Source organism: Neolamprologus multifasciatus, chromosome 7 (assembly GCF_963576455.1).
Source record: "Neolamprologus multifasciatus chromosome 7, fNeoMul1.2, whole genome shotgun sequence".
NCBI classification, from domain to species: Eukaryota; Metazoa; Chordata; class Actinopteri; order Cichliformes; family Cichlidae; genus Neolamprologus; species Neolamprologus multifasciatus.
In genome coordinates, this window is record NC_140445.1 from 33,738,014 (window position 1) to 33,764,714 (window position 26,701).

The window sequence follows — 26,701 nt, forward strand, 5'->3', positions numbered from 1 at the left end:
ACCTCACTGGTTAATTTATCATAATGTATCATAGATCAAGTACTGCAGAATTGCTGTATCATGATGTCATTGTTATCGTTGGCAACTCGTGGCAATATGTCTTAGTGTGAATTACACAGATTCCCATATGGAGTATTCCCACATTGCCTGTGCTGACATCGGAAAGATGATGCGTTTAAAAACTTTTAGATACGCACTGGTTTGAATCAGCTGTGGAAATGATCAAATCACAGATAATAGATAAAATAAAAGCAGACAATTGCAATAAACTGATTTAAAAGTCAGCCTTATTAATGATTTAGAGGCCCTGTGGGACATACAAAAAAGGGGAAAAAATGCAAGCAGATTTATTTCCTTTAATAATGCATCTGTCACTCCAGAAAGGTCTCTGTATCTCTCTCTAATTGACTCTGAGCGGGATAATAATCACCTGGGCTTTTGTGTGTGCGTTGTAGCTACAGACACATCTCTCCTTTCCCTGTCCCCAGCTCCTGATTATATGTGTCAGAGAGCAACAGACAAAAAAAAAGTAACAATGGAACCTCGCAAATCCTCATTGATATTCAAAGCAGAAATCCTGCAGCCTCATGACACCTACGATGGCTGACATGCAGCCTCAGAGAGAAATGCCCAACAAGCTCAATTCAATCCCACCTAAGGTTAGGGCAAGTGCACGCACGCGGCATTACCTGTAATCAGATTTATCAGCCTACGCTGTAACTTGCATTTGAATGAAGAAGGAGTTTACCTTTATCTTTCATCCATGCATGTTTCTTACTTTCTAATTTTAAATATGCATTATGTATCATATTTCATGAATTAAATCTGCTTTTAGATCAATATGTGAACAGATTATGAAATGAGATATTTCCGGAGTTTCTCAGTTACCTTCGACTTCCTCTCCCTTTCAGTTTTTTTTTTTTAAATAATGGATAAATATCTGATGGTACTTTTCTGCATTCATAATTCCATCTATTTTCACAAGATTCCCAAGACCACTGGCTTTTTCATGGATGTCTGTAGACACTCGCTATTGGACCTCTCTCCTAACACCTCCATATATATTGAAGACAATATGAGCCAAAAATCTGAAATCTGAATGAAATCTGGGTTCATCTCTCTGGTTTTCAGTCCAGTTCTTTTGTAACCTGGCCTTTTCTATCCAGTTTTCTCAAAATTAGAAGTACTCACTGCGGATTATGTCAACCACCTAGTACCTAGTGGCTAATAGGTCTTTGAGAATCACCTCATTGATGCAACAATACTACTTTATGCCTGTTAAAATGTTTTCTTTGGCAATTTTTAAAGATTCAACTAAATAAATTATGTGATTTTGCAACAGACTGCTAGTAACAAAGTGAATAATGATACAATTTAAGTTTTTGTCTTTGTTAATTTGTCAGTTGTAGACAACACTGGTTTATTTAGGAGGCTTTTTATGCTCATGGTGACTTAAAATAAGAAAAATATTGCCTCTGAAAATCATCAGGTACAAGGACTGGACTGAAAATGATTGAAAAAGCAGCCAGTGTCCAAAGAAAAACTTTGAAGACCTTCAAATGGACTAAGGTACAACAGCTGAAGACCAATTTAAAACATTACAAGAATGTCTGGCACAACATGAAGAAATGGATGGTAATTCAAGACTTTAGCACTGTAGCTCCCAGACCAACAAAGACTGCAATACAACACACAGACACAAAAATATTCATATTCCTCCAGGCCTCGGCTTCTGTTTGAATGCACCACCAGTTTCAATAAAAAAATAGAAGAGTATTGTTGTCTTCACGATTGTGTTATTAGTAGCAGAAGCATTTGAGTGTATAAACCCAATTCTGTGTACCAAATGAATTCAAAAACTGCAATTTTCACATGATGAGTGACCGTGGTAGTCTCACTCAATCTCACTCAAAAAAACAGATTTGTGTTAAACTCAGAGCACCCTGAGGCCTAATAGAATGAGCCACTTGCTACCTGCAGACAGAAGTCTCTAGAAATGGCGGGATTCAGCTCATTGACCGGATATTAATGGCTACTTCCGGTGATTTAGCGCTGTGGACTCCAGGTGATGGATTGGGGACACCTTCACTGTGAATTGGAGCATTTGGTGGCTCCATTGTAAAGCAATTAGACCAATACAATAGAGTCACTTTGGCAGGAAGTCTGTCTATGGGACACCAGGTGGACCAACTAGAGGAGAATGAAAATGCCTTTATTAAGATGGACAGAATGGTAAATGGTAAATGGCCTGTATTTGTATAGCGCTTTACTTAGTCCCTGAGAACCCCAAAGCGCTTTACACTACATTCAGTCATCCACCCATTCACACACTGGTGATGGCAAGCTACATTGTAGCCACAGCTGCCCTGGGGCGCACTGACAGAGGCGAGGCTGCCGGACACTGGCGCCACCGGGCCCTCTGACCACCACCAGTAGGCAACGGGTCAAGTGTCTTGCCCAAGGACACAACGACCGAGACTGTCCAAGCCGGGGCTCGAACCGGCAACCTTCCGATTACAAGACAAACTGACAACTCTTGAGCCACGATCGCCCCAAATAGTTGATACCAAAGAAGGGGAGAGAGACGAGACACTTCTAGAAAGCTAGAGGTTAAAGTTGCTGTGTGTTTTTATTTCCATGTACATGAACATGAGTGCCAAAAATGCTACAATTAGGAATAACAATGTAAAAAGCTGGAGAAAATATCAACAAGCACACCATAGCTTAATAGTCAACATATAATTCAGCATGGAACATCATGTCCTGCACAAACTTGGATCACAGTATGAGTGTGTTTCCTTAATCTCCCACTCAGTCTTCACCATCGAGCCTCCTAAGCCAGTAAACATTTCAATATTCATTGGTTTAGTGTGCCACAACACAAAGCCAGTCAGAACTGGTCCCCGCCCACTTAATTAAAGCAATTTATAAATATTTTACAGTATAATTATGGAGACAAATTGAACAGAGCTACAATAAACCTTCAAGTATTGCATTTGCTGGAAGGCAAGGACAATGTGATTAAAACCAGCCGTGATATATCATGATATAAATGCCACAATATGGCCCGAGTTGGACGAAAATCATATAAAAAGATCAATCGGTTGTTTTTCTTTGGAGTAAACTGTGTTCCTTTGTTACATTTCATCGCAAAAAATAGTCATTAAGTGCTCCATTCATTCATTAGCTTCTTTTCTATCAATTTTCTCTTTCTCCTTCTGCAGCCAGAGCAGCAAAGCAGCACTTAATCAAGAGTTTTGTGCTTCGACTTGTGAGCAGCTGCTTACCACCAACCTGAGCTAAACAAAAATACTTTTTCTATTCTTTTCTAGGAGGAAAAAAAATGTAAAGATTTCTGATTTGTTCAGTTGTAGCTGCCAAAGTGAACATCTGTTGGTCAGGGGAAATTAAACAGTTTGCACTGTGATAATATTAATTCACTGCGGGTTGAGTAAATGTTTGAAGAAAACTGTGGGAACGCTTCCAGCATTCTGCGAGGCAGCCGTAGTCCGAAGACATCCTAATCTCATTCCCGGGGCATGCTGTACATTAATCAAAGCATATAGTGTCTCCAATATTCACACAAAGTGTCCTCTGGTTTGCTTTGGGTTTAGGAAGTAGCGAGACCGGTATCTATAGCAACTCCAAGCTCATCACATAATGATGTAAGATACTTTTTTTTTTGTCACATTTGGTGTCAGTTTGCAAAATGCCATTAATGATGTGAAGGGACTTGTTTTATCCCAACCAGATACCTTTCAGTGCCTAAATCAAACCAAACCATGGCAGACTGTATAACACATGAGTGTAGCCACCATCACCTACTACTGGACCCTGTAATTGGAAGCCTTAAGGCTAGCTTTTTGGCTGATACCACATTGGTTTTTGAATCCAAAAGTTAATGTAACTATACAAGAAATTCTATTAAGCTTAGTTAGTAATCTGCATTAATACGCTATAAAGGTGCAGTGCACAGACACGCCTGCTAATTAGTGCAGGCTAATAAAATGCTAGAATTTTACTCATCAAAATGCAGAAACATTTTAGATTGTTTGTGCCACACAGTGAGCCATATAATATTAGCCAAACAATTAAGTGAAAAAAAGAACCTCTGATTCTAATCTTGCACTGAAAGCACCTTTTTACTACAAGCCGTATTCACTAAATTACACACATTCCCATTCATACATTTTGTGTAACATTTTGCGCACACACACTCACACGGATACATCGGGGGCAACTCTACTTTTATTGCCCCTGACTGGAGTAGCCAGGGAATCAAACCACTGACGTTTTTATTTATTTACGATCCACAAAGCCACAGCTAATTTACATAGGAGGAAACAACCTTTTAGTTTTATTTACTTTGTGTAACAGGCTGTGAATGTGTCATTTAATGCTGCAAAGTTTGGCATTTTACCATGGAATGCCATTAGCATTTCACATTGGCTTCATTTTCAACCCCAAAGGTTTCCACCAAAACAGAAACTGAACTCTAGTCCGTTGTGTGTCATGTTTGATTCACTTCTGACTTCTCTGAGAAGTCCAGTGTGCTGCCTCAAATAAAAATGTGAATTAATTCTGCTATTGTTAGGATTTTTTTAAGCACTTTGTATATTAGCATTTTAAAAGAGGGCCATTAATCTCTTGAGGTCCAACATTGATGCCACAACCAGTGTGTGACATCATCTGACAGAACAGCAATATTTCACACCCTGGGATGAAAATAAAAAGAAAAGCAGGCATTTCTCTCAGGATAACGTCAGATTTAGAGAGGTTTTCATCCAAACTTGCAGACGATATGACAGAAAAGGCAAAGACCAGCATCAGGGGATCGTTGCAGCGGTACCTTTGTCCTTGAGGCAGAGAGTTCAAGCTGTCAAATGTAAGAATAATAAGGAGGAGGAGACGCACTGATCCTCCAAACTTAAGTCATGACTCATTTCACACTTGTACAGCCACACACAGTGTCACAACTGGAAGCCAGCCAGTACAAGATGGTGGCCAAATAACTGTTGGCCAGTGGAGCAGTTAGGTGCTAAGTGTCTTGCTCAAGGGTACCCGCAAGGGCAGTTTTCAAAGTCACCTGCTCGTTGGTTCCAGCCAGCGCAACACTTCAATCTCCTCCCTTAAATTACAGGCAGCTGCTGCCCAAATAAAATAATCCTTACAAGTATAAATCAAAATCTGTTTCTTGATTTTGTCACAGAACCATCAAATCAACAGTGCAGAAAACCATTTCAAAGTAAAACTTGCATTAAATATAAAAGTTTCAAGCAATCACAGGACTGCATTGCATTCACATGAAAATGATTTTTTAACTGGGGCACCAACCGTATAACAGACTGAATCAGACACTGGCTGAAAGCTGTCAAAATGCGAAATAGTTGACATTCATGTTCATTTACCGACTGTTTCCCCACAGTGTCTTTCCTGCAGGGGAATAGTCAACAAATATTTGGTACTTACATTAAAAACATATTTATAAGTTGTTAGAAATATTATATTCAAGTTAATGAGGCATTTAGCTATTGAAATATGCAATCATTTGCATAATTCCCACAAGAGAAATTTGAATACCAAGACAATCTGAGTTCAAAATAGCTTGTTTCAGGGTTGGTTTTGTTTTGTTTTTTCCCCCTTTGGGAGTCAAAATGTTCTTCAAATAAAACTACATAAACAAACTCTGTAAAAATCTTAAGCATGAAAACAAAAATTAATCAAAACTTGTAGGTTTGGTGTATGTAAGCACTACTGAAGTGAACATTTTCAGAGTTTGAGAAAAAAAATAAGAAACCATCCTCTAAAAATACGAATTGTAAAACTTTCCTACATTTTTATTTATTTATAACCTTTATTCACTGGTTAAAATACTTAATTAACAGATATCACCATGAAACTTTCCCAGTTGTTTACTTATAAAACGTATATTTTGTATTACCAGTTTGTGAAAATTAGTCTATAAATATGCAAGTGATGCATTATCTCAGTTAAGGTGGACCAATTTGCCCAAAATATTTTGGCCATTTTTGTGTCATGGAAGCCAAAAATTGCCCCCAAAATCTCAAACTTCACTTGTGCATGTAGTATTTAAGGAATATAAATGGCTCATACACTGTACTCTTACTGGAAAAACTTTGAGATGAATGAAATGCAAACGTTTCTCACTTCTCCTGTCCCAGTAACTAATTCATACTGAAAAAGACTTTACTTTCTTGCCAATGTTTTTTTTTTTTTTTTTTTTGTCTTTGCAGCAGAGAAAAATCAATTCTCATGAATATTGCCAGTGTTAATAACGATCTAAAAATAATAAAGCTCTGGCTAAAGCCTTATGGGTCAAGTTTTCTTTTTAAATGATTACTTACATAACCAGAAAAATCTTTACAGCTAAAGTTCCCCTCGCTTCACCATGAAAAGTTCAGTAAGACATAAAACAGATGTGGCATTGTCTACAGGCTACTGCATTCATACAGACCATTTAACAGTGCACCTTTCATACAAGTCATATCAAGTACACAGAGTTGTATATTGTAAATATGAATTACTTGTAGGAGTGTGCATTTTCACCAGTAAATGAGCCTCTTGTGAAAGAAAATGCTGTCCAACACCCCAGCAAAGTGCTTATGTAAGGCAATAGACTTTTAAAGTCTGTAATAATGGAAACGTGTATGCAGAAAAAGGCCAAAAGCAACTTGTAAACTGGTTTGGTTTTAGAGTTTTGTGCATCCTGAAAGGCTCGTTAGGTATGCATGCTTTCATCATTTTCATTAATCATTTTCAGCAACATACAGCAATGAATTCTTTAACTCTGGGTCACTTAATCCATTAGGTGTTAATTATCTTGCTCATGACTATGTTAGCTGCAGTTCAGCTGGGAATAAGGAAAGAGGAGGAATTTTTCTTTCCTTAGCTGTGAGCTCAACATTTGTGGCCTCTGCTCTTTAGTAAACAGCACAAATGTGGACCTTTAGGATGCCTTAAGGCATCAAGATGCACTCTGAACTCTGCCGATGCAGTAGGCAAATCTGGTGTCAGTGTGATTCGAAATGAAGGAACACAAGTATGTAAACACAAGACCAGAGGCCAAGCCTAAAGGCACTCAAACTTGTTTATTCCAGACAGCTCTTAACCAGCTGTAACAACCTACGTTCAGAGTTCTGAACTGCAAACAGTGGTGGTGAAAGACTTTTTAAACAAACTCTTTTCGCTGTGTCGTTGTTGGGAACACGTGCACAACTGGTCTATCCGTCACATACTCCCACTTTTTTCCTGTCAGGCTGGGTCAGAATTATTTTCTCTCTTATCATTTTTCTGCTTTTTTCCCGCCCTCATAGTGAAACTCTGAGCAGGGATTCTTGGCAGCTTGGCAGATGATTCAGCCCCTGGTCTGTCTCTGTGCTGAAGACATCGGCGGGCGCTTTCATCTCATATCTCCTCCTCGGAAAAAAAGATTAATATTTATTGTCACATCCAGACTAATATATAAGTATTATATGTATGTCATAGTGTTCAGTTACAAGTTAAGTGCCCTGCTTTGGCGTTCACATCCCAAAAACACGCTCTGCCAAAAATTTGTCCACCCCAAGGATCCAGTTGTCCGGCACAAAGAGAGTAATATAGTGTACGCTGTTAAGTGCCAGGAGGCTTGCCAGGATTTATACATTGGGGAAACCAAACAACCTCTGGCTAAGCATTTATTTATTGATTTTTACATTTACTGCGTATAGATGTTTCATGATTGTTTGAATGTCTAGTCTCCGCTTTGCAGTCAGCCTTCAGTCCTTGAATTGTTAAGGATTAAATTACTTGTGTCTCAGCATGACCTCAAAAAGCTTGTCCATCTTAAGTCAACTCGACTATTGTAATGAGCATTTACGGGCTTCTCTAAAGAGATGATGAGACAGCTGCAGCTAATTCAGAACGTTGCTTCTCGAGAGCTCGCTGAGACCGTGAAAATGGCTCATAATGCAGCAGTTGTCAGATCTTTATGCAGGCTCCTGATTGTCAAACTATGAGAAAAAAAAGAAAGAAACGGTCAAAAAACATTTCTGACCGGCTGCTATGTTATAAACCATCCAGTGTGTGTGTGTGTGTGTGTGTGTGTGTGTGTACAATACTCGTATCGATATTGAACCGTTCGATACAGTGCTTTCGATTTGGTACGCACATGTATGAACAATACAACATTTTTAATTTATTTTATCAACTTTCCTTCTGACGGTGCTGTCTGTGTTGAGCGCTCAGTGGATCTGCGCTCGACAGTGCAGCCTAGGCGGAGTAGTCGAACGCAGATTCACTGAGCGCAGGGCAAGCTAGCAAGACAGAAGTTAAGCTCTCCTTGCAACATGGCAAATTGAACCTCCCCCACCCTCATTCAGATCTGGCGTTTGGAACTATTTTGGTTTTCATGTGAAGTATGACCCTGAAGGTAAGCGCGTCATGGACTAAAGTAAAACAGTATGTGGGATGTGCCACGCAATGCTCAATTACATGGGTGGGAACTAGTGTGTTAGCGCAGTTAGCTCGTGTACGAGGCGATCCGTGGTAGCTCGTTAACGGAGATTTGCCGTGTTGTGGCGTTAACCTCATTTCAGATTAACGCTGACAGCACTAGTGGGAACACAACGAATATGACTGCACATTTACTCCGACATCATCCTAGTGCAAAGACAAGTGGAAGCAGACAAAAACAACAAGCACGCATGCTACAAACTTTACCCGAGTCATTTAGACAGCCGTTAGCACATGATTCTCCTTATGGGGACCTGATATGTTTAATATGCTGCTGAGAATATAGCCCAGAAGAAGCGTATAGTATAGCTTTTATTTTGGAAAGAGCCATTTCTCTGTAATAAACTCTCTTTTCCAAAGATGAGTGATTCCTCAATCAGATACAGGGCTCGCAAAATTGCTAGCCCGACATCCCGGGGCTAGCGATTTTTCCAGTCGGGCTACCAAAATCTATCTCTGCCCTGCCCGTCGGCCTATCGTAGGAAGAAAAAATATATGTCAATGCTTTTGCATTCTTTCGGAAATGTAGCTGGGTAATTATGTCATTGGCATCGGTGAGCCACTGTCAATATGTGACATATTGAAATCGCGTTTGAATTTGCGCTTGTTATTGGCTTTCACTTTGCAATCGCTCAACTGTGTATAGAGAGCGACAGCACTGATTGGTGAGTGATGATAATTTGCGCACCAATTCCTCTGACATCATCTTATCAATCGTTAACTTACTATGCAAACATGACAAGTGAAATCTCCCGCAGCAAGTTTAAACATGTGAGAGGTTGATCGTGCAGAGAATCGCTGAGCGTTATGTGAGTGCGTGTGTAAAAGCAGCAGGATATATATTTTAGTTCTGCTGAGCCAAATAAGACAGGTCAGCGTGAAGAAGTGACAGCCAAAGAAAAGCTTACCACAAAACGGAAAAGTTATGACAAATCAGACTATAAGGCAAAAAGAAAGTGCAGCTTTATGGTTTCATGGACAAAAGAATTTCTGTGGCTGCAATATGACGAGCTAAATAACCAGGGCTGCACATAAGTGGTCCGCAGGTGCGCATTCGCTGTCAAAATAAAAAACGCGCACAAGATAAGAAGTTGCAACACGTGTTTGCGTACATAAGATTTTCTGGAGGAGGACAGACATTTTAGAACTGTTAAAGATGTCAAAGAAGCTCCTTTAAGCAATTACTGTGATGTTCCTCCACCTTCAAAGAAATGTCAGAAGGAGTCCGAACCACAAAAGAAGCGCGTATTCTCGGAAAAGTGGTTGCAGGAGGTGAGCTGGCTTCAAACAAATGATGAACGCACAGAGATTTGGTGCAGAATGTGCCGTAAAAATTTAATAAATGACAAATTAAAAAGGCATGAACATTTTTTTTTGTATCGAAAAAATATTGAACCGTGACACCAAAGTATCGAACCAAACCGAACCGTGAATTTTGTGTATCGTTGCACCCCTAATATATATATATATATATATATATATATATATATTCATTCAGCTTTTTACATGACATTCAATTATTTTATTTATTGAGCTTCTTTTTTATTAAACTGTAAATGGTAAATGGCCTGTATTTGTATAACGCTTTACTAGTCCCTAAGGACCCCAAAGCACTTTACACTACATTCAGTCATCCACCCATTCACACACACATTCACACACTGGTGATGGCAAGCTACATTGTAGCCACAGCTGCCCTGGGGCGCTCTGATAGAGGCGAGGCTGCCGGACACTGGCGCCACCGGGCCCTCTGACCACCACCAGTAGGCAACGGGTCAAGTGTCTTGCCCAAGGACACAACAACCGAGACTGTCGGAGCCGGGGCTCAAACTGGCAACCTTCCGATTACAAGGCGAACTCCCAACTCTTGAGCCACGATCGCCCCTACCTTCTTTTTTATCATTTCAATCTTATTTTGACTTTTCATTGTACTTTATTTTTATTAGGCTATTCTACTTCATATGAGCAATTTTTAGGTTTTTAACTCATTAATTTTATTTGCTTTTACATTTTACCTTGCTTTTAGATTTTGTGTAAAAAACTTGGCTAATTCTCCTTTAACATCTTTCATTTTGCCACCTGACAGCTACTGCTCTTTTTTCAGTTCCCTCTATTGGTAAGATACAAGATGAGTTCAGGTTCCAGTACCTTCACACCCCACCAGGGGGCCGTGGCCCATTCATTAATTATCCAGTTCAATGCTGCTGGTGGGTGGGCTGCTCCCCCAGTTGTCACAGAGCCAGAGAGAGGGTACGCCCTTGAAAGGTTCCCAGTCTGTTCCAGATAATAAACTTTACTTACATTCAGTTCTTGTGTTTATTACCTTAAAGGCAATTAAAAGACCTGCATGATGGATGCATTAATGACTGAACCTGAACATGTGGTGGCCTGGTTGATTCAAATCATTAAAAAAAATGTTACCACTGCCATTTTAATTTAGTCTATAATTGTATTTACTTTTTGTTTTCCATTTCATTTCAGGTATAGAAAAAAATAATCATCCAACCATTCATCCACCTAACTGTTGTTAATGGCAGCCAATAAATCAATGGAGTGGCCTTTTTGGATCCTGTGTTTAAACGTGCGAGTAGTAATACAATGGCACTTTTTTTCGCTCTAGGTATGTCTACAGGAGTATGCGGCCGGGGTCCTCAACGTAAAAAGCAACGCTGTGAAAATGCCGTAGATGGGACTGTATTTAAGTTAGAATATCGCGGCGCTGAAGGGTATGTGTATACCATTAAATATACTGAAGGGACAGTTGTGCTTAGTGTAGATTGTGGCGAGGGATTGTTTTGGGGGGAACCCCAAAGCATCTCTACCAAAAACTGGAAGCTCTTCCGGACCGTAGTGTGTGCGGACCTGGACAATGTGGGCTTCCCAGAGGTGCTGTATGTTTCCCAGTGGAACAGTGCATCAGGCCCTGAGCTTTACAGGGTTGAGGCTGATCGTTTCAATCGCAACCCTGAAGACTTTATTTTTCTCAGTGCATGTGATGACAGGGATAGTCTTATTGCTTCCAGAGGGCTTGAAAACTGGAGGTTAAATCCTTACCCTCTAAACCTCGAAGAGCGCACAAGATGGTTTAAGGACTTGTTTTTTATACAGTGGTGCGACTGGAGAGGTTTGTCGCGTCTGTTTAGCCAGATTGACGACGCGATCAAGAGGGACAGACTCAACACTGCGTACGAGAGTATTAGAAAACGCCTTGTTTTTGACGATCTGGCGAGTTGTCCGAAGACTGGTTTGCCTGCTACCCTGTGCAAACCTAAAATCATAAGACCTTCCGACAACTAAACAATAAACTGGTAGGTTTAATGTGCGGGTGTGTGTGTGTGGGGTTGTGTGTGTATCTATGTGACAAATTAAGAGCTTGTGGTTTTCATTTTACAGAGAATGACACGCTGTCGTGGGACCTGTCAGAGTCACCATCAATAGGACTGCTAATCCCGACCCCCCAGACTCCACCACCCTCACCATCATGCTCGCAGGACCCCCTCATATCAGACCTGTGAGAGGAAACTGTAATCGACATCAAACTCGCAACTCTCCACCTGTTGATGTTGGCGCTGAATGAGTTTCTACAAGAGACATGTTACGGATGCCAAACAGGCCACCCCAGTCAGGTGCAACACAGCTGCTTGCAGGAATTGTCTGAGTATTTCTTCGACACCTACTATGACGATGTGATGATAAGGCTCAAGACTGACCGATTCATCCCAGCCATCCGGCTGTTTGTACGCTCATACACCGCAGATGGGACTGGAACACAAATCCGCAGAGTTGCAGAACACCTCATGTGTGAACTGAGATCAGAGCGAAATATAGTATGCGCCATTAATGACAACATTGTGGACCTGCTAGAAGCAAGTACTTGCGCCCGACGTGTTAAACCAGCCATGCTCCGCATGATTGGAAACTACTGGGCTGGGAGACACCTGGTTTAATGTGTGCTGTTCAAGTATCCATTGTCTGTGATTGTGTCTGTGTGAAAATTAAATAAAAAGACGTGTTAACACCAACTTCTTAGTCATTTGTGGTTTGCACAGTCATGGAAAGCACATTGCATAAAATATATCATGATCCAGCCCATCCTGCGGGGTTGGCCAGTTTAAATAAGCTACGTATAGCGGCAGGGGAGGCATCAGGTGTAACACCTCCAATATCTCAGGTCAAACATTATTTAGAACAAGACGACACTTACACACTCCATAAACCTGTGAGGATCCATTTCCCCAGAAATAGAGTATTGGTGACAGGGGTCGACAAACAGTTTCAAGCCGATCTGGTTGACATGTGTGAATATGTGGCAGATAATGATAATGTGAGATATCTGCTAACATGTATAGATGTATTCTCAAAATACGCATGGGTTAGATGCCTAACAAACAAGACAGCGAATGTTGTATCAGTTGCTTTTGAGGATATACTTAGTGAGGGTAGGATCCCTGTGAAACTACAAACAGATGAAGGCAAAGAGTTTTATAATACAACCTTTAAACAGCTAATGAAGCGATATAATATCAAGCATTTCTCAACAGCTAGCGAGGTTAAATGCAGTATTGTCGAGAGATTCAATCGTAGCTTCAAGGGTAGAATGTGGAAGTACTTAACATCAGCCAACTCCCGGAGATATGTAGATGTCATACCAGATCTCACACAAGCATATAACAATGCTTATCACAGATCTATCCAAATGGCTCCGGCAGAGGTGAATAAGGATAATGAGAAGTCGGTCTTTAACGCGCTGTACAAAACGAGGCCTCAGAGGGAACTGTGCTTTAAATTTAATATTGGCGACACTGTACGAATATCAAAACTGAGAGGAAAGTTTCGAAAAGGATACGAGCAGACCTACACCGATGAGATTTTCACAGTCAAGGAACGTATAGGGAGACAGCCCCCAGTGTACAGACTAGCGGATCTAGCAGGAGAGGTATTGAAAGGGTCATTTTATGAGCCTGAGATACAACGTGTGGTTGTTGATGAAAACAAAACATTTAAAATTGAAAACATATTGGCAAGAAAAAAAGTGGGTCGGAAAAAGCATGTGCTAGTGAAATGGCTAGGATGGCCCGACAGCTTTAATTCGTGGATTCCAGAAAAAGACATCGTTGAGGCGTAATTAACTCAGATGACGCAGCTCTACACACATTCATTCAACACTGAGCATAGACGGAGAAAGCATGAATAAAAAGAACAACAACAATGCAGGCTTCTATGTAAGCCTCTTCTCGAATGCTTCGGCGCATGTTTACCCGGGTAATAAGATATCTAATTTTAGAACAAAGCTAGCAAAACCTATCGTTTTGGATCAGCCGTATGAGGTTGCTGTTATAGAGATACAGTACCCACGCATATGGATGTCTTTTCCACAATCAGATTCGCAAGTGGAAATTCATGACCTAGTCAAAGATGGAACCATCGCCGTAACCATGATCGAACTGTCTGTGGGTCATTATGCATCTGTGGAACAGATAATAAAAGAATTTAATTTAAAATGTCAGCAGTACCAAACCACTGGAGACCTTAAAATGCAATACAACACAGTTACTAACCATGCCTGTGTTATGGGACCTAGGGGGACTATTCTCACATTTAGAGGGAGACTGGCGGAAATCCTAGGATTCAAAACAGGAGAGCCGTTTGTACTTCATTATAAAAACACATATGCCCCGCACCCCGCAGACATATACGGGGGAAAATATAACATCTTTATTTATGCAGATATCGTTGATTACCAGCTTGTGGGTGACGCCCACGCGAGGCTATTAAGAGGTATAAATATCACGGACGATGACCGCCGCTTGCCTATTCTACAATTTGACAGCCCACACTACACACCTGTGTCAAAGACATTGATCGACGACATAGAAATTGATTTGAAAGACGATCGAAATCAACACATACCCTTTTTATACGGCAAGGTGTTTGTCAAGTTACACTTCCGACCGATAACCCACCATTTTTGAAAAAAAAAGGATGGCCGTCTACAACACTGATGACTCAAAATATGTAAAATACTACTTATCACAGGCTGGTGGAGAGCTCGGAGGGTATGTTGGGACCAGTACGCAATATGGGTCAGGGCTGGGTGGGTTGTTCCGCAGCTTGTTTAGATTTGCTGTACCACTGTTTAAAAAAGGAGTTAGCATAGTCAAACCACACCTAAAAACAGCTGCATCGGGCATAGTGTCTGATGTCATAACAAACATAACCAGACCCTCAACCACTAAGCAGGACGGTAGCGGATTGTATGTGTATACGCCCAGACCATCTAAGACCCCACCCCCAGGGCAGCCGTTGTCTAAAAAGCGTAAAACCACAAAACCTAGCAGGAGAGCTAGCAAACGGACACCGCCACGCAGAGTGAAAAGACCCAGAACCAGTCGTTCTAAAACTGCAGCGTTTGACATATTCTAAATGGCACTGTTACACAGTCATTCTGGAGAATGTGTAAAAACAGAGTTGGACCTGTTTACTGTTCCCTACACACAGACTAGCATTGAGAAAAGTACATTTATCGAAATCCCACCTGTATCTGCAATCACTGATGGAGGGCCGATCGAGTTTTACATCTCATCGTCCGGTGAAGATTACCTGGATCTAAATGACTCATATATCTACACACGTGTGAGAATCACAAACGCTGATGGCTCAAACCTGGCTAGGGACGCTAATGTAGGATTTATTAATTATCCTGGATGCAGCATATTTAGTCAAGTTGATGTTAATTTGGGAGACCGGCTCATTAGTCAATCATCCAACACATATCCATACAGAGGTGTGATAGAATGTCTTATCAATTATAATAAGGACACTTTAGACACACAGTTCAGCACCGGGTTATTCTGTAAGGATACATCATCACACATGAATGACACATCTATAGAAGGAGAGAACCAGGGCCTGGTGACCAGAGGTGGCTACACAGCAAATAGCAGTATTGTTGAATTGATTGCACCAGTACATGCAGACCTGTTTTTTCAAGAAAAACTGTTACTTAATGGAATCGACCTGTCACTGAAATTTGTGCGCTCTAAAGACGAATTTGCTCTCATGACAGCGGATGCCAATGCATACAGAGTTAAAATTGTCTCAGCCAGTCTCTTTGTCAAGAAAGTTAGTGTATCACCGACCGTCAGACTTGCACACAGCAAGGCATTGCACCATGCAAACGCAAAATACACGGTAGACAGAGTGTCTATAAAGACCTTCTCCATACCTGCAGGGGCTAGAATATCAACAAATGACAATTTATTTATGGGTAGGATACCTAAATTTGTGATCATTGCATTTATAGACAATGAAGCATACACCGGCTCCTACCAGCGTAATCCATTTCATTTTGAAAACTGCGATATAGAATTTATGTCTTTATATGCTGATAGTCAGGCTTATCCTGCTAAACCATTCCAGCCAAATTTCCAGAGAAAACACTATACCAGAGAATTTTACCAGCTGATACAAACCACAGGAAGACATTTAAAGGACAGATCCTTAGCTATTACACGTGCTGACTTTGGTAACGGCTACACTTTATTCTGTTTCAATCTGGAAGCTGACGAAGGACATTCAGGGAATGTGTCGTTAATTAAAACTGGGAACGTGAGATTGGAAACCCGTTTCAGAAATCCACTACCCCGTACAGTGAACCTCTTGTGTTATTCGGTATTTGATTCAGTCATTGAAATATCTAACATGAGACAGGTGCTCTTGGACTACTATTGAGACAAAAACGGTCATGAACACTATAGAACTATCAGCCGTGATCGGCAGCATTATCAATAAAAACACACATTTCCTAGGCGTGTTAGCCTATGATCAGCTAACCACTGAACGGCTTCAAAGACTCCCTGCTATGGGTATTGTAAACACCCACCCTTCTACGATGCCCGGGGAACATTGGCTTGCTGTTTATATTTCGAGAGACAGACGCGGTTATTTTTTTGATAGTTTTGGTCACTCGTTAGACAGTTTTCCCCCAGCAATAAAGATGTTTCTTCTAAAAAACTGTTCCACTGTTTTATATTCAGGAAAACAAGTGCAGAACGACTTCTCCATCACATGCGGTCAACATTGTGTATTTTTTTTATATCATGTGCAAAATGGTGTATCTTATGAGCGTCTGCTTAACATGTATGGGTCTGATTTAATTTGTAATGATGCTATGGTGTGTCGATTTGTCAACAACATACAACCTGTTGCTGTATGCAGTGATTACGTGTGTGTGCAATGCGGATACTGACATGTACTAATGAGAATAATAAAAACAACATTAGAGCATGATAATCGAGTCAATGGTATTTATTATCAAATCTCGTATATAAATATATAGATTCACAACATACATTGTTTAAACATAAATAAAAGAAATCAAACATTAACCAGTAATAAAAAAGAAAAACATATATTTAACAGTAATAAAATAAAACAAAACAAAACAATTTACCAGCAATAAGTGAAAAAAAACATTACAGTAGAAAAACACCAAACAGCAAATATTTTTAGCAGAAAAACAATTTCAGGTGCAATAAGAAAAAACCTGAATTCAAAAATCCAACCACTCTACAGGACCCCCCTTTAATTAGTTTTTTTTATTCTTTATTTTTTTTAGTGTACTATGTCGCAGCGGTCCGCCAGGGGTGATCTTTTTTGGTGTGTGTTTTAAAAAACCAGGGTCTTCAGACAGTGTGTGATCGGTTTTATACATGGCGACGGTCTTACGTATGCCTGTGTTAGATATGGCTGATAATGGTACGTTTAAATCTGAGACAGCTTTTAAAAACTCTGTCCAGCCGATAGGTCTCAAACCCTCAGAGGGTGTGTGTGTGGTTGTGACGCCTTTAATTAGATCATAAATGTGTGAACCAGGGATGGTGTGTTTATCAACAACAATTTCGCCTTTGTCGTTGTAAGAGATCAAGTGTGGCGAACGGCTCACCGCTGATAGAATAAGTTCTGAATTCCTCCTACTCCTTTTAGGTATGTGTGTTAAAACATTCTCCGCAACAAGATCCCTCACCCCTGCATCACCATGAACAGGCGATGTGTCCGCCGACTGGGGTTGCACATCCCTGTTAAATTGTTCAGGTAATGATAAAGACAATACATTCTTTTCACGGGCACCTTGTCTCACAAGGGTAAGGTATCTTTGGAGAATATCGCTGTATTTTTTAGCCTTCTCATACACATCTATGTCAGAATCTTGTAACACTTGTAACATCTCCTTGTCCAACTCGTTCTGAGACTGTTGTCTGATGCTGCCTGTTTGCTGCTGCTGCTGCTGCTGCTGTTGCTTTATTAAGTCCAACTGGTGTTGGGGTACCAAAAACATCTTTTGTACATGTTCCATTTTCACCTGTTTGCTATCAGACTGGTTATGAAAGGGATTGCAGCCCCTAATAGCGGTAGTAAAAACCCTCCAGATTGGTTGATTGTCTTTCTCTTTTTCAAAGTTTTTATTTTTTTGTCTGCAATCAGTCTGATTATTGATTTTTTCTTTTTCAGCTGTTTGTACTGCTGATTGGTCAGTGGAATGTTACCATGCAATACATTAAAGGCTATCTCACACAGCGCATTGATAAAATCTAAGTTTGAATTACTAATAATAACTCTGCGTAGAGTAGGAGGAGCCCTGTATATCATCTCCAACAGAGACAGATTCCTCCGCATGCGTGATGACATCCTTTCACCTCTTTGCTGATTTTTGTTTTGGAATGTAAACAACCGGACGCTCTGATAGTAAATTTGTTCTGAGTCTTAAATAGTCCGGGGTCTTAGCTTTATAGTCTATTAAAAGATACCCGTATGTTGTGGATGTGGCATCATTAAACGCTTCTATAAAATATTTAGTATTACCCGGAAACATTTGCCTACCTAAAAGCATAACCTGATATTTATCTCTCGGATTTTTAAACAATATTAGGTAGTTAGTGTTCAAGGAAATGGTTCTACTGGATTTTCCTTGAATAAACAAATTCTGAACTAGATATATACAACTCAAATTCCTATGATGCACATACTTTGTGAACACATTTTGTACTTCTAAATTGTTAGCTGCATCGTTCATTACATCGTCTATAATTAACAAATTGTTCTTTTCTGCAGAAAGAAGGGTGTCATCAGCAAGAGATTCGGGTATACCGTTAACAAAGTTTATGTCTCTTATCTTAAGAAGCTGGTCATATAATGGCTGCCAGCATGAGTATATATATACAATATTGTCAATGCTGCATGATATAATCCTGGAGGAATTTTCAATTATGCTTTTAACAAAAAAAGTCTTGCCGCAGTTACTGGGACCGCTGACCACCATACTGAACGGGTGCTGCAACCGGGCGTCAAACCCCTGTTTTGAAACCCCTGTTTGACGCCCGGCGCTTATTGTAAACAACTTTAACTTTTTTCACAATGGTTTTATTCTTCAAATGAAGTTTCTTTTTATCGCGTCTGATGCTATCAGACACGGCAACTAGGTGGGCGTCTGATGTCTGATTGGTTACAAACTTGTGGACTAAACCTTTCAAGGATTCGTGGGTGACAACTTTTGAGTTTAGTGCGTTCAGTGTCACGCCTTTACATTTGACCTGGGTCTTGCCCAGCGATGTGTGATACGCGTAGCATTTTGGCCCACCGGAAACAAATTCCGCTATGTAATCCTCCACACCACCCTCTCCACAGTCTAATTCGCTTGTGAGATCCCCCAGAAACGGACCTAGAGGAGGCATCCACTCGCCAGGGCGTGCCGTGAAAATGACACTGTCCGTGTCACAATACAGCACGCGCTGCTGCAAGTTGTCTAGCAAATCATACAGCATGAGTCTGGCGTGTGCAGTGGTCATGGCCCCGACAAAGACATTAACGTCCTTCACACGGGAAGCTCTACCATCAGCATGCCGCCACTGCACCATTGCGACGTCGTCAGAGATGAAACAAAACTGACGCACATCGTACTGGTCGCTAAACATTAGCTGGCTAAATCTGGAAGGGTCTGTAATGAGCTCAGATGATGCCATATTTGACCTCATGCTGAAACGACCCCATAACGAGTTTAGCAACAGCTTGTTACAGTTACGAACAGCTTTATTTACACAAATCTTGGATGGGTCTAGCATTATTCCCTCCTTCTCATAATACTCGTCTATGTACTTCTTCTGTTCGTCAGATGTCTTGACGTGTTCAGGATACCCCGAGGCCTCCTGTTTGAGTTTTAGGAAGGCTTTCACATAGTCTTTAAACAATGTGTCGGTCTTATTGGGGAAATGCCACACCTCATCAATAGCAAGAACCTTGTATCCCTTCTCAACAGCTTTTTCAAGCTCAAATGAGACCCATGTGCCTTTCAACACCCGCTCACTGTCCCTGTGCCCACATGCAGTATGCTGGTTTTGGTCTTCAGCACACATGCTGCAGAGTGGAAACATCAGTTTTCCGTGGCACCTGTAGGGAAGGACGGGGTGAAAAAGACCCTTAGGGGGGAGCACTGTGCATTTAACAAAGCCAAAATAATTTTCTAGCTTGTCAAAGTTGGTGTAAATGACTTGAGGGTGTCCTACAGGATAGTCTTTTTTAGACTGCACTGTGGGATAGAGACTGGTGAAGTCGTAGTAAAATATTTTTTCATCACAACCAGTCTTGTGGTACAGCTTTATAGCATTTGTGTGACCTCCAAAAAGGGCGTCTCGGGGATTCATGCGTTCTGGCTTTCTGTATGTGTGCATGAAAGCCACAACTGCAGGGTCTGTCTGCTTCAAGGCAGCCCATTCACATTCCCACATCACTATTACGCTCACACTGTGTTGTGATCTCAGTGCATCAACTTTGTCACAAAACATGCGATGCAGCAGTCCATAGGATGCTTTGCTGACAGGATTAACTTCACTCTCGGGGTAACATTTAACACAGCCGTGGTGAAAACATCCTGCAAATTCATAAGCTGTATTACTTGTGGGGTCAAAACCGTCCACAAAATACGGTCCAACCCTCTGTTCGCCTCCTCTGAGAGCATGTTTTACCACTTTGTTGGTGGTGTGGGACACGTATTGAAGCCATTCGATAGAGACGTTAGAAAACGTCTTATTCTGCTCAACGTATGCCCCGTCATACGTGAGAGCGAGCGTGTCTCTAGGCAGAAACAGCGTTTTATACACACCCATACTAAATGCAGCCAAGGTGGTATACATGAATGGATCAACTTGTGTACAACCCAGTAACGTGTCACGATAAATGCTGCATGCTTTACGCAGGACATCAACATCGTTAACACAGTAACGCCTGAGTTCAGCCTGAAAATCAAAGGGATTCTGTGAGGCAACCTGGTACCATTCCATGAATCGCACCTTATCGCTTTCAGACATGTGCTCATAGCCGTAGAAGGAGGGGTCTGGGTACGGGCCCACATAATGCTCATTATCCCTCGTATTAAACCTGTGTGGGAAATGGCCCTTCTGCAGGTCTTGAAAACCTAAAGCAGAGGGTATTTTGGCAAGGCCCATGGGCAAAAAGCTGAACGAATCAATCCATCGCTGGTCATAGTCCCTGTCATACATCAAAATCACACGGCTGCCGCTCATTATGACACTAGGTGTTATGCACTGTCTGACAAAGTACTCGAGGAGTATGTAGTTGTCAAAGCCAGATGCATTATGTGCTATGAACGTGTACCCACGAAACCTTGGGCGTCTGTAATGTTGCACAAACGCCTCCACACACTTTAATGTGTTAAATGTGAACTTATTGCCCTTCAGATCAGACGCACACACAAAGTTAGCCTCGTGTTTACCGTTGTGGTACCTAGTCTCGAAATCATATAAAATGTATTTATCGCTAGGCTTCTGTTTTTCAACAGGCTGTATGAAACACTGATGGTCGGAGTCTCCGGGTAATTTAGGCTCGCGGCAGTGCTCGCATCTAGGCTGGTCACATCTGTGTGGCGATTTCTTGGATTCTCTATATGTGGTGCCACAGTGCATGCAATGTTTCATATTATCACAGGGGATCATGTTGTGTTTTAATTCTGGTAATTTGTGTTGATGGTAACAGTGTTGTGATTTGCAGATGCGGTTACAGTCGCTGCATTTCACTGTGGGACCCCTGTGGTGTTGACAGAGTGTATAACATGTGTTACATCTATGTTTACAGCTATGATGTAATGGTGAATTATATGTACTGTAACAGAAATTACACACATAGGATGCACCAAGAAAAGCGGTCGGGTTTAAAATCAGGTGGTAATGTTGATTATGGAGATACATCATCAACGTGTTTGTGTTTGGCTCTTCATGTGTGAAAAAACATTCCAGGCGTTTACGCCCTTCTGTGTGGTAATAAATTACAATCTTAATGTTGAAGTGCTTCTCAAATTTACTGACATCGGTGAATGATACTTGCTGTGTGTCACATAGACCTACTTCAGCATGCATCCGTTTAGCTGTAGCGAGTTTTTCTAGCTCAGAGGCTGATGAGTTTAATGAATGTGCTATACATAGGGAGAAGCACAAATTGTTGTGTGTGTTGTTTGGTGTGTATAAATGTCTGCCTTTCTTTGAGAGAATCTCATCATAAGGGATTTGTGCCAGTCTTAAGCGAGCCCCACCACTACTGTTCTGAGCTACCGTGACAATAAACTCTAATTCATCATCACCGATAGATTCATCATTACTCTGCATAACTTGTGCAATTCGATCGAGAAACAGCTCTGGATCATACCGATCATCAGCGTTTAAAACAGCCTGAACATCTGAAGCCAGCGAGGGGCCACGCAGGACCACGTTTAGAACACTGCCCTGTTGAGATCCAGCCACAGCTCGGTCTACCACATTGGCTAAGCACTCGCGCAGGTACTTGTTCTGGATGATCAAGACTTATACCCCTAAAATCAAGGCGCTCACGCAATTCGCGAGCATTAAAATTAGGTATCTCTCTAATGTGTGGCTGGGAGCGCCTGCCAGATCCAGATTGCACAACGGGCTCAATCACGATAGTATCACTTTGTGAGAAATTTACAATGACTGAGGGGGTGTGTGGTGTTGCAGCGGCGCCCGGACACGCATGTGTGTCTGTAGTACTAGTAGAAGCGGTAACAGACTCAATAACATCAGCAGCAGCAGCAGCAATACGGTTAGCATCAGTAACAACAGTGGTCCGAGCAACACCTGATGTACTACCACTATTATTAACAACAACAATAGCCCCATCAGCAATAGCAGGCGTAGGAACAGTCTGACGAGGATGTGTATCAGATGAGGCTGATGCAGGCACACTATTAAGTCTAGCTATAATATTGTCTAATTTGTTATCTGTTTCTTCAGCCCACTGCATAAAAGTCTCTAAGTCAAAACATCTAACAGGAGTGGAGGTTCCGTTATTATGCTTAAATAATTTATTTGGAGGGTCCATGATCTGGATTTTAAAAGTCAGGGACTTGAAATTTTGCTGCAGATGATGTCTAATGTACTACACACTTTTTTTTATGAATTTGATAAACTGTTGCCTTTGTATCTGTGCTTCTTGGTGGTATTGATTGAGTCTAGCTTCAATCAAACATAATTTATCAACTAATGAAGCTATATGACTCTGTTCAGCAGGTTGAGCGTCTGAAACCTTCATGTAAGCATCATACGCCGCTGATATTTGAGAGTCTGTTATACCGTCGTCTTCAAAATCTACGTGTGAATCAATGCTATTTCTGACACATTCTGGTGTGGTGGGTATATGAACAAGATCGAAATCTGATATACTGTACTCAAAAACATCAGAGAAATCACGAGGCAAGCACTCACTCGGGGGTGTTGCAGGACCGCTGATGAAGATCGCTTCTGATTCTCCACTGTTGCACAAAGCTCCAGGTTTTTGTTGTTCTGGGAGGTCGATACTGTTTAAACATTCCAAAAACGTCTGGAGTACGGTGTCCTGATCATTATGAGGAGGGGTACTGTGCTGCAGTCTGTGAAGATAGATATGTGTTAAAACATTTATACATGTACCCATTTCAAACAGAATAAGCGTGTCTCCCTCTCTATCTCTTTTTATCTAATTTATATATACCTATGCTTACCTTGTAGTGTGCGTTATTCCTGACGGCCCTGGTTCTCCGCACATAAGGTTCTCTGGCGTGGCTCTGTATGTGTAAAACGGACGGTTTTAGAACATTTGGAATTGTTTAAACCCATTTGCTGTTTTTTTTAAAATACACAATTATACACCCCGTTGTATACATACCTTTTGTAAGGATGGGCTCTGTGGTCACGGTGTCTGAATGTTTTCCTGCTCAGTTTGTTAACCCTGGAACAAATCAAAGAAAAACTCTGTTATTATATAATTTAAAACAATCGCAAGCTTAAAACATACATACGATTAAAAATCGCGTAATTCTGTACACACCTTGTGCCTGTTAGAGAAGTTGTTCCATCTGTAAAAGCCCCCGTTTCTAAAGAAAAGGGTGCTGTGCCGTTCTCCCGAACTCCTGAAAATTAAGCTTTTGTTTTAGGAAAAAGATAGTTTGAATATCCTATAATATGTTAACATAACACTTTTAAAAATACAATAATAGGTTTTGTTTTACTTACCGTTTAAGATGTCCATGTTATAAAGAACGATGATAGTTTTGATGATCTCAAAGAAAGTGGTGTTGTCGCGACGAATGCAGAGTTCACCCTGAGCCTAGCATAGGTCTCAATTAAATACCTTCTCCAGGAACAATGCCAGTACACAACTGTTTCACACCTTAAGGTTCACACTCCCATGCTACTTCCCAGAGTCCTCCAATAGATGAATGTGGGGTCCTCTGACGTTCCTGTTTCCCGCCAACATCCTTACTACACCCCCCTACCATTTGCCTAGGTGGTTTGTCTCATTCTTAGTTCAACATTGCGAAATCCCGATTTTTAAATAAAATGATCGCATCAACCCTGGAAAGAAACCCCGTAGATGTGTGAAAAACTAGTTAAATTAAAACTAGGGGGATTGATTAAATAAAACGCTTGTGAACATGCCGACATTACCCATTCAGAAGAAATTCCCACTTGTGCCATTTTTAAAATAAATTGCATGCATCGCAGCAAGCTGAGATATTGTCAGATTTATAAAATTAGTCTAGCCTCAGTACACACCTGTTTCACACCTTAAGGTTAACACTCCCATGCTACTTCCCAGAGTCCACGAAGAGACAAAAGACACCTGCTCTGGAGTTCCCATTTCCCGCCAACACCCTTACTACACCCCCCTACCATTTGTCTAGGTGGGAAGGGGTGGGAGGTGTGGGGTGGGGGGGGGGGGGGGGCAAAAAAAGTGCAAGTGTATTACTACTCGTGCGCACCGAATCAGATGTTCTGTGAGTCAGTGTCATTTTTTCAGATGGTGAAGAAAGCAGAGCAACTACCAGCTAAAGAAAGGTTTCTAACAAGTACAAATCAAAGCAGATATACACACATTTACTAGGCGGAATAACAATGAACACAGCTACAAATGATCATTTTTGTCCATCTCTGTTCGATGAGTCAAAAGCTGTTTCTTAGCAAACGTGTCATGCAGTCAAAACCCATCATTAAAGATCATTCTGTGCAACTCTGTTTAATTCATTAGCAAATATGTGGAAGTCTATTGCTCATTTGCTTATCCAGATTGTTGCATGTTCTTTCCTTTACTGCTATGTCAGACCCAGAAATAGCATCAATAATCCCGCCACAACAACAGGCTTGGCTTTAAATAAGCCTCTGCGTCTAATTTTATCATCAGCACATTACTCATTCACACCGTCCTTTCCCTCCTGTATAGTTCTCCACAGGCTTAATCCACTACACTTTAGCAAACCCGTGTTCGGAGGTGGCCTCTGAAAGCAGTAGATTGTCGTTTCCCCTGTTTCCCGTGTCAAGAGCTTACAGCTGAATTTCTTTCCGACTCGTCCTCTTCCTAAAAGCCTGCCTTGGCCTCAGTCTCCAGAGTCAATGCCAGGGTTAGCAACCAAGTATGCATCTACCCAGCACTAGCTTTTCATTAATCATCTTCTCTGCCGCGTGCCAGGTAGTCAGAAGATGTGACAGGACAGGGATAAGGACATCAATTTTGCTTTCCTGGCCAGAGACGTTGTTAACAATAAGGCAGGCAAGTCTTGTCTCACCATCAGCCACAGGCTCTCTGATTTTGTTAATTTAATTGGTTTCAAGTCTGAGGAGGATTTGAGGAAGAAACAAAAGAGGAGCGGTGATGTAGCAGCACAAAGAACAAACAGAGAGCCAGCAAAGAACACAAAAGATAAGAGATGAGTTTGCTTTTCGATATGTTTACCTGTCTCCCTCAGCCTACAGTGAGCTGAAGAAATACTGTGTGCCTCTCCTGTGTTTGGAACAGTTGCTTTTTTATCACCATCCTGCAAAGGGACCAGAGAGTGAGGGGATTAAATAAGAGATGAAAACTTGGCCGCTGTCTAAATTCACTGGGTCGACACATAGTCTGCTGCCAGGGACATTGACATGCAAACACTTGGCCACAAGTTAGAGGAACGGGAGCCGAGTGGCCCGGAGCAGCTCCGCAGACTGCTAATGGTCAGTGTGTCGATTAGATGGTGGGAGGCAGATAGAAATCTCGTTATACTATTAATTGATTCATAGCTTGGAGCTCAATCCAGGGTTGTGACGGAGGTTGGTCTAGCTCAGCAGTGCCAACATGCAGACGGCACCGGACTGCCTGCTGTGAAGAGTCTGCAGATGTTTAACCCACTTTGCATTTATTATGCTTCGCTCCGAATTTAATTCAGAGACCTCAGTGCAATGGCATCTTTAGCGCATTAATGTGATCTTAAAGAGGATATAGTTGCAGTACAAAACTTAAAAATAAGCAATTATCAGATGTATCCCAAGGGATTACAAGTTAATGAGTTCGTATGATGTCACCAGGAGGGTTACAAATGAGGGGATTGCTCTTGGTAACCGTTCATAGAGCCAGAGGTTGCCTTTGGGATTAACATCAACATGTTTTAAAAATGTTTTTGTGGTGTGGAGGACAATCAAAGCATCTTCGGTGGAAAAACAGCTGCCTGTTCCTGCTGAAAACAGAGCTAATGAGATCGCTCAGCTCGAACCACTTAGTAAATGTGGCAGAAAACTATTTCTGGACTTGAAGATTAGAATTTAGAGCTGCAACAATGTCCACCTTAATAACATTTGGTTTGGCGTTAAAAACAAAAATTAAA

General features: G+C 41.2%; 2 protein-coding genes across 8 annotated transcripts in view; both read right to left on the bottom strand.

Moving 5' to 3' along the window:
* whrna (whirlin a) overlaps positions 1–26,701 on the bottom strand; it is a 241,723-nt gene that overhangs the window by 208,707 nt on the left and 6,315 nt on the right. The gene's annotated exons all lie outside the window — the stretch shown is intronic.
* On the bottom strand, positions 5,685–24,725 carry LOC146514630 (uncharacterized). Of its 3 annotated transcripts, none has more exons than XM_085164926.1 (5): positions 24,081–24,723; positions 23,896–23,977; positions 23,734–23,796; positions 23,570–23,632; positions 5,685–23,458 (listed from the first exon to the last, which is right to left on the bottom strand). In XM_085164926.1, exon 5 carries the CDS (start codon positions 22,179–22,181, stop codon positions 18,855–18,857), a length of 3,327 nt encoding a protein of 1,108 aa, XP_085021052.1. In that variant the 5' UTR covers positions 22,182–23,458; positions 23,570–23,632; positions 23,734–23,796; positions 23,896–23,977; positions 24,081–24,723; the 3' UTR covers positions 5,685–18,854. The 3 variants fall into 3 exon arrangements, with proteins under 3 accessions (XP_085021052.1, XP_085021051.1, XP_085021053.1); XM_085164925.1 differs by having other exon boundaries at positions 23,896–23,989; XM_085164927.1 differs by having other exon boundaries at positions 20,989–23,458; positions 24,081–24,725.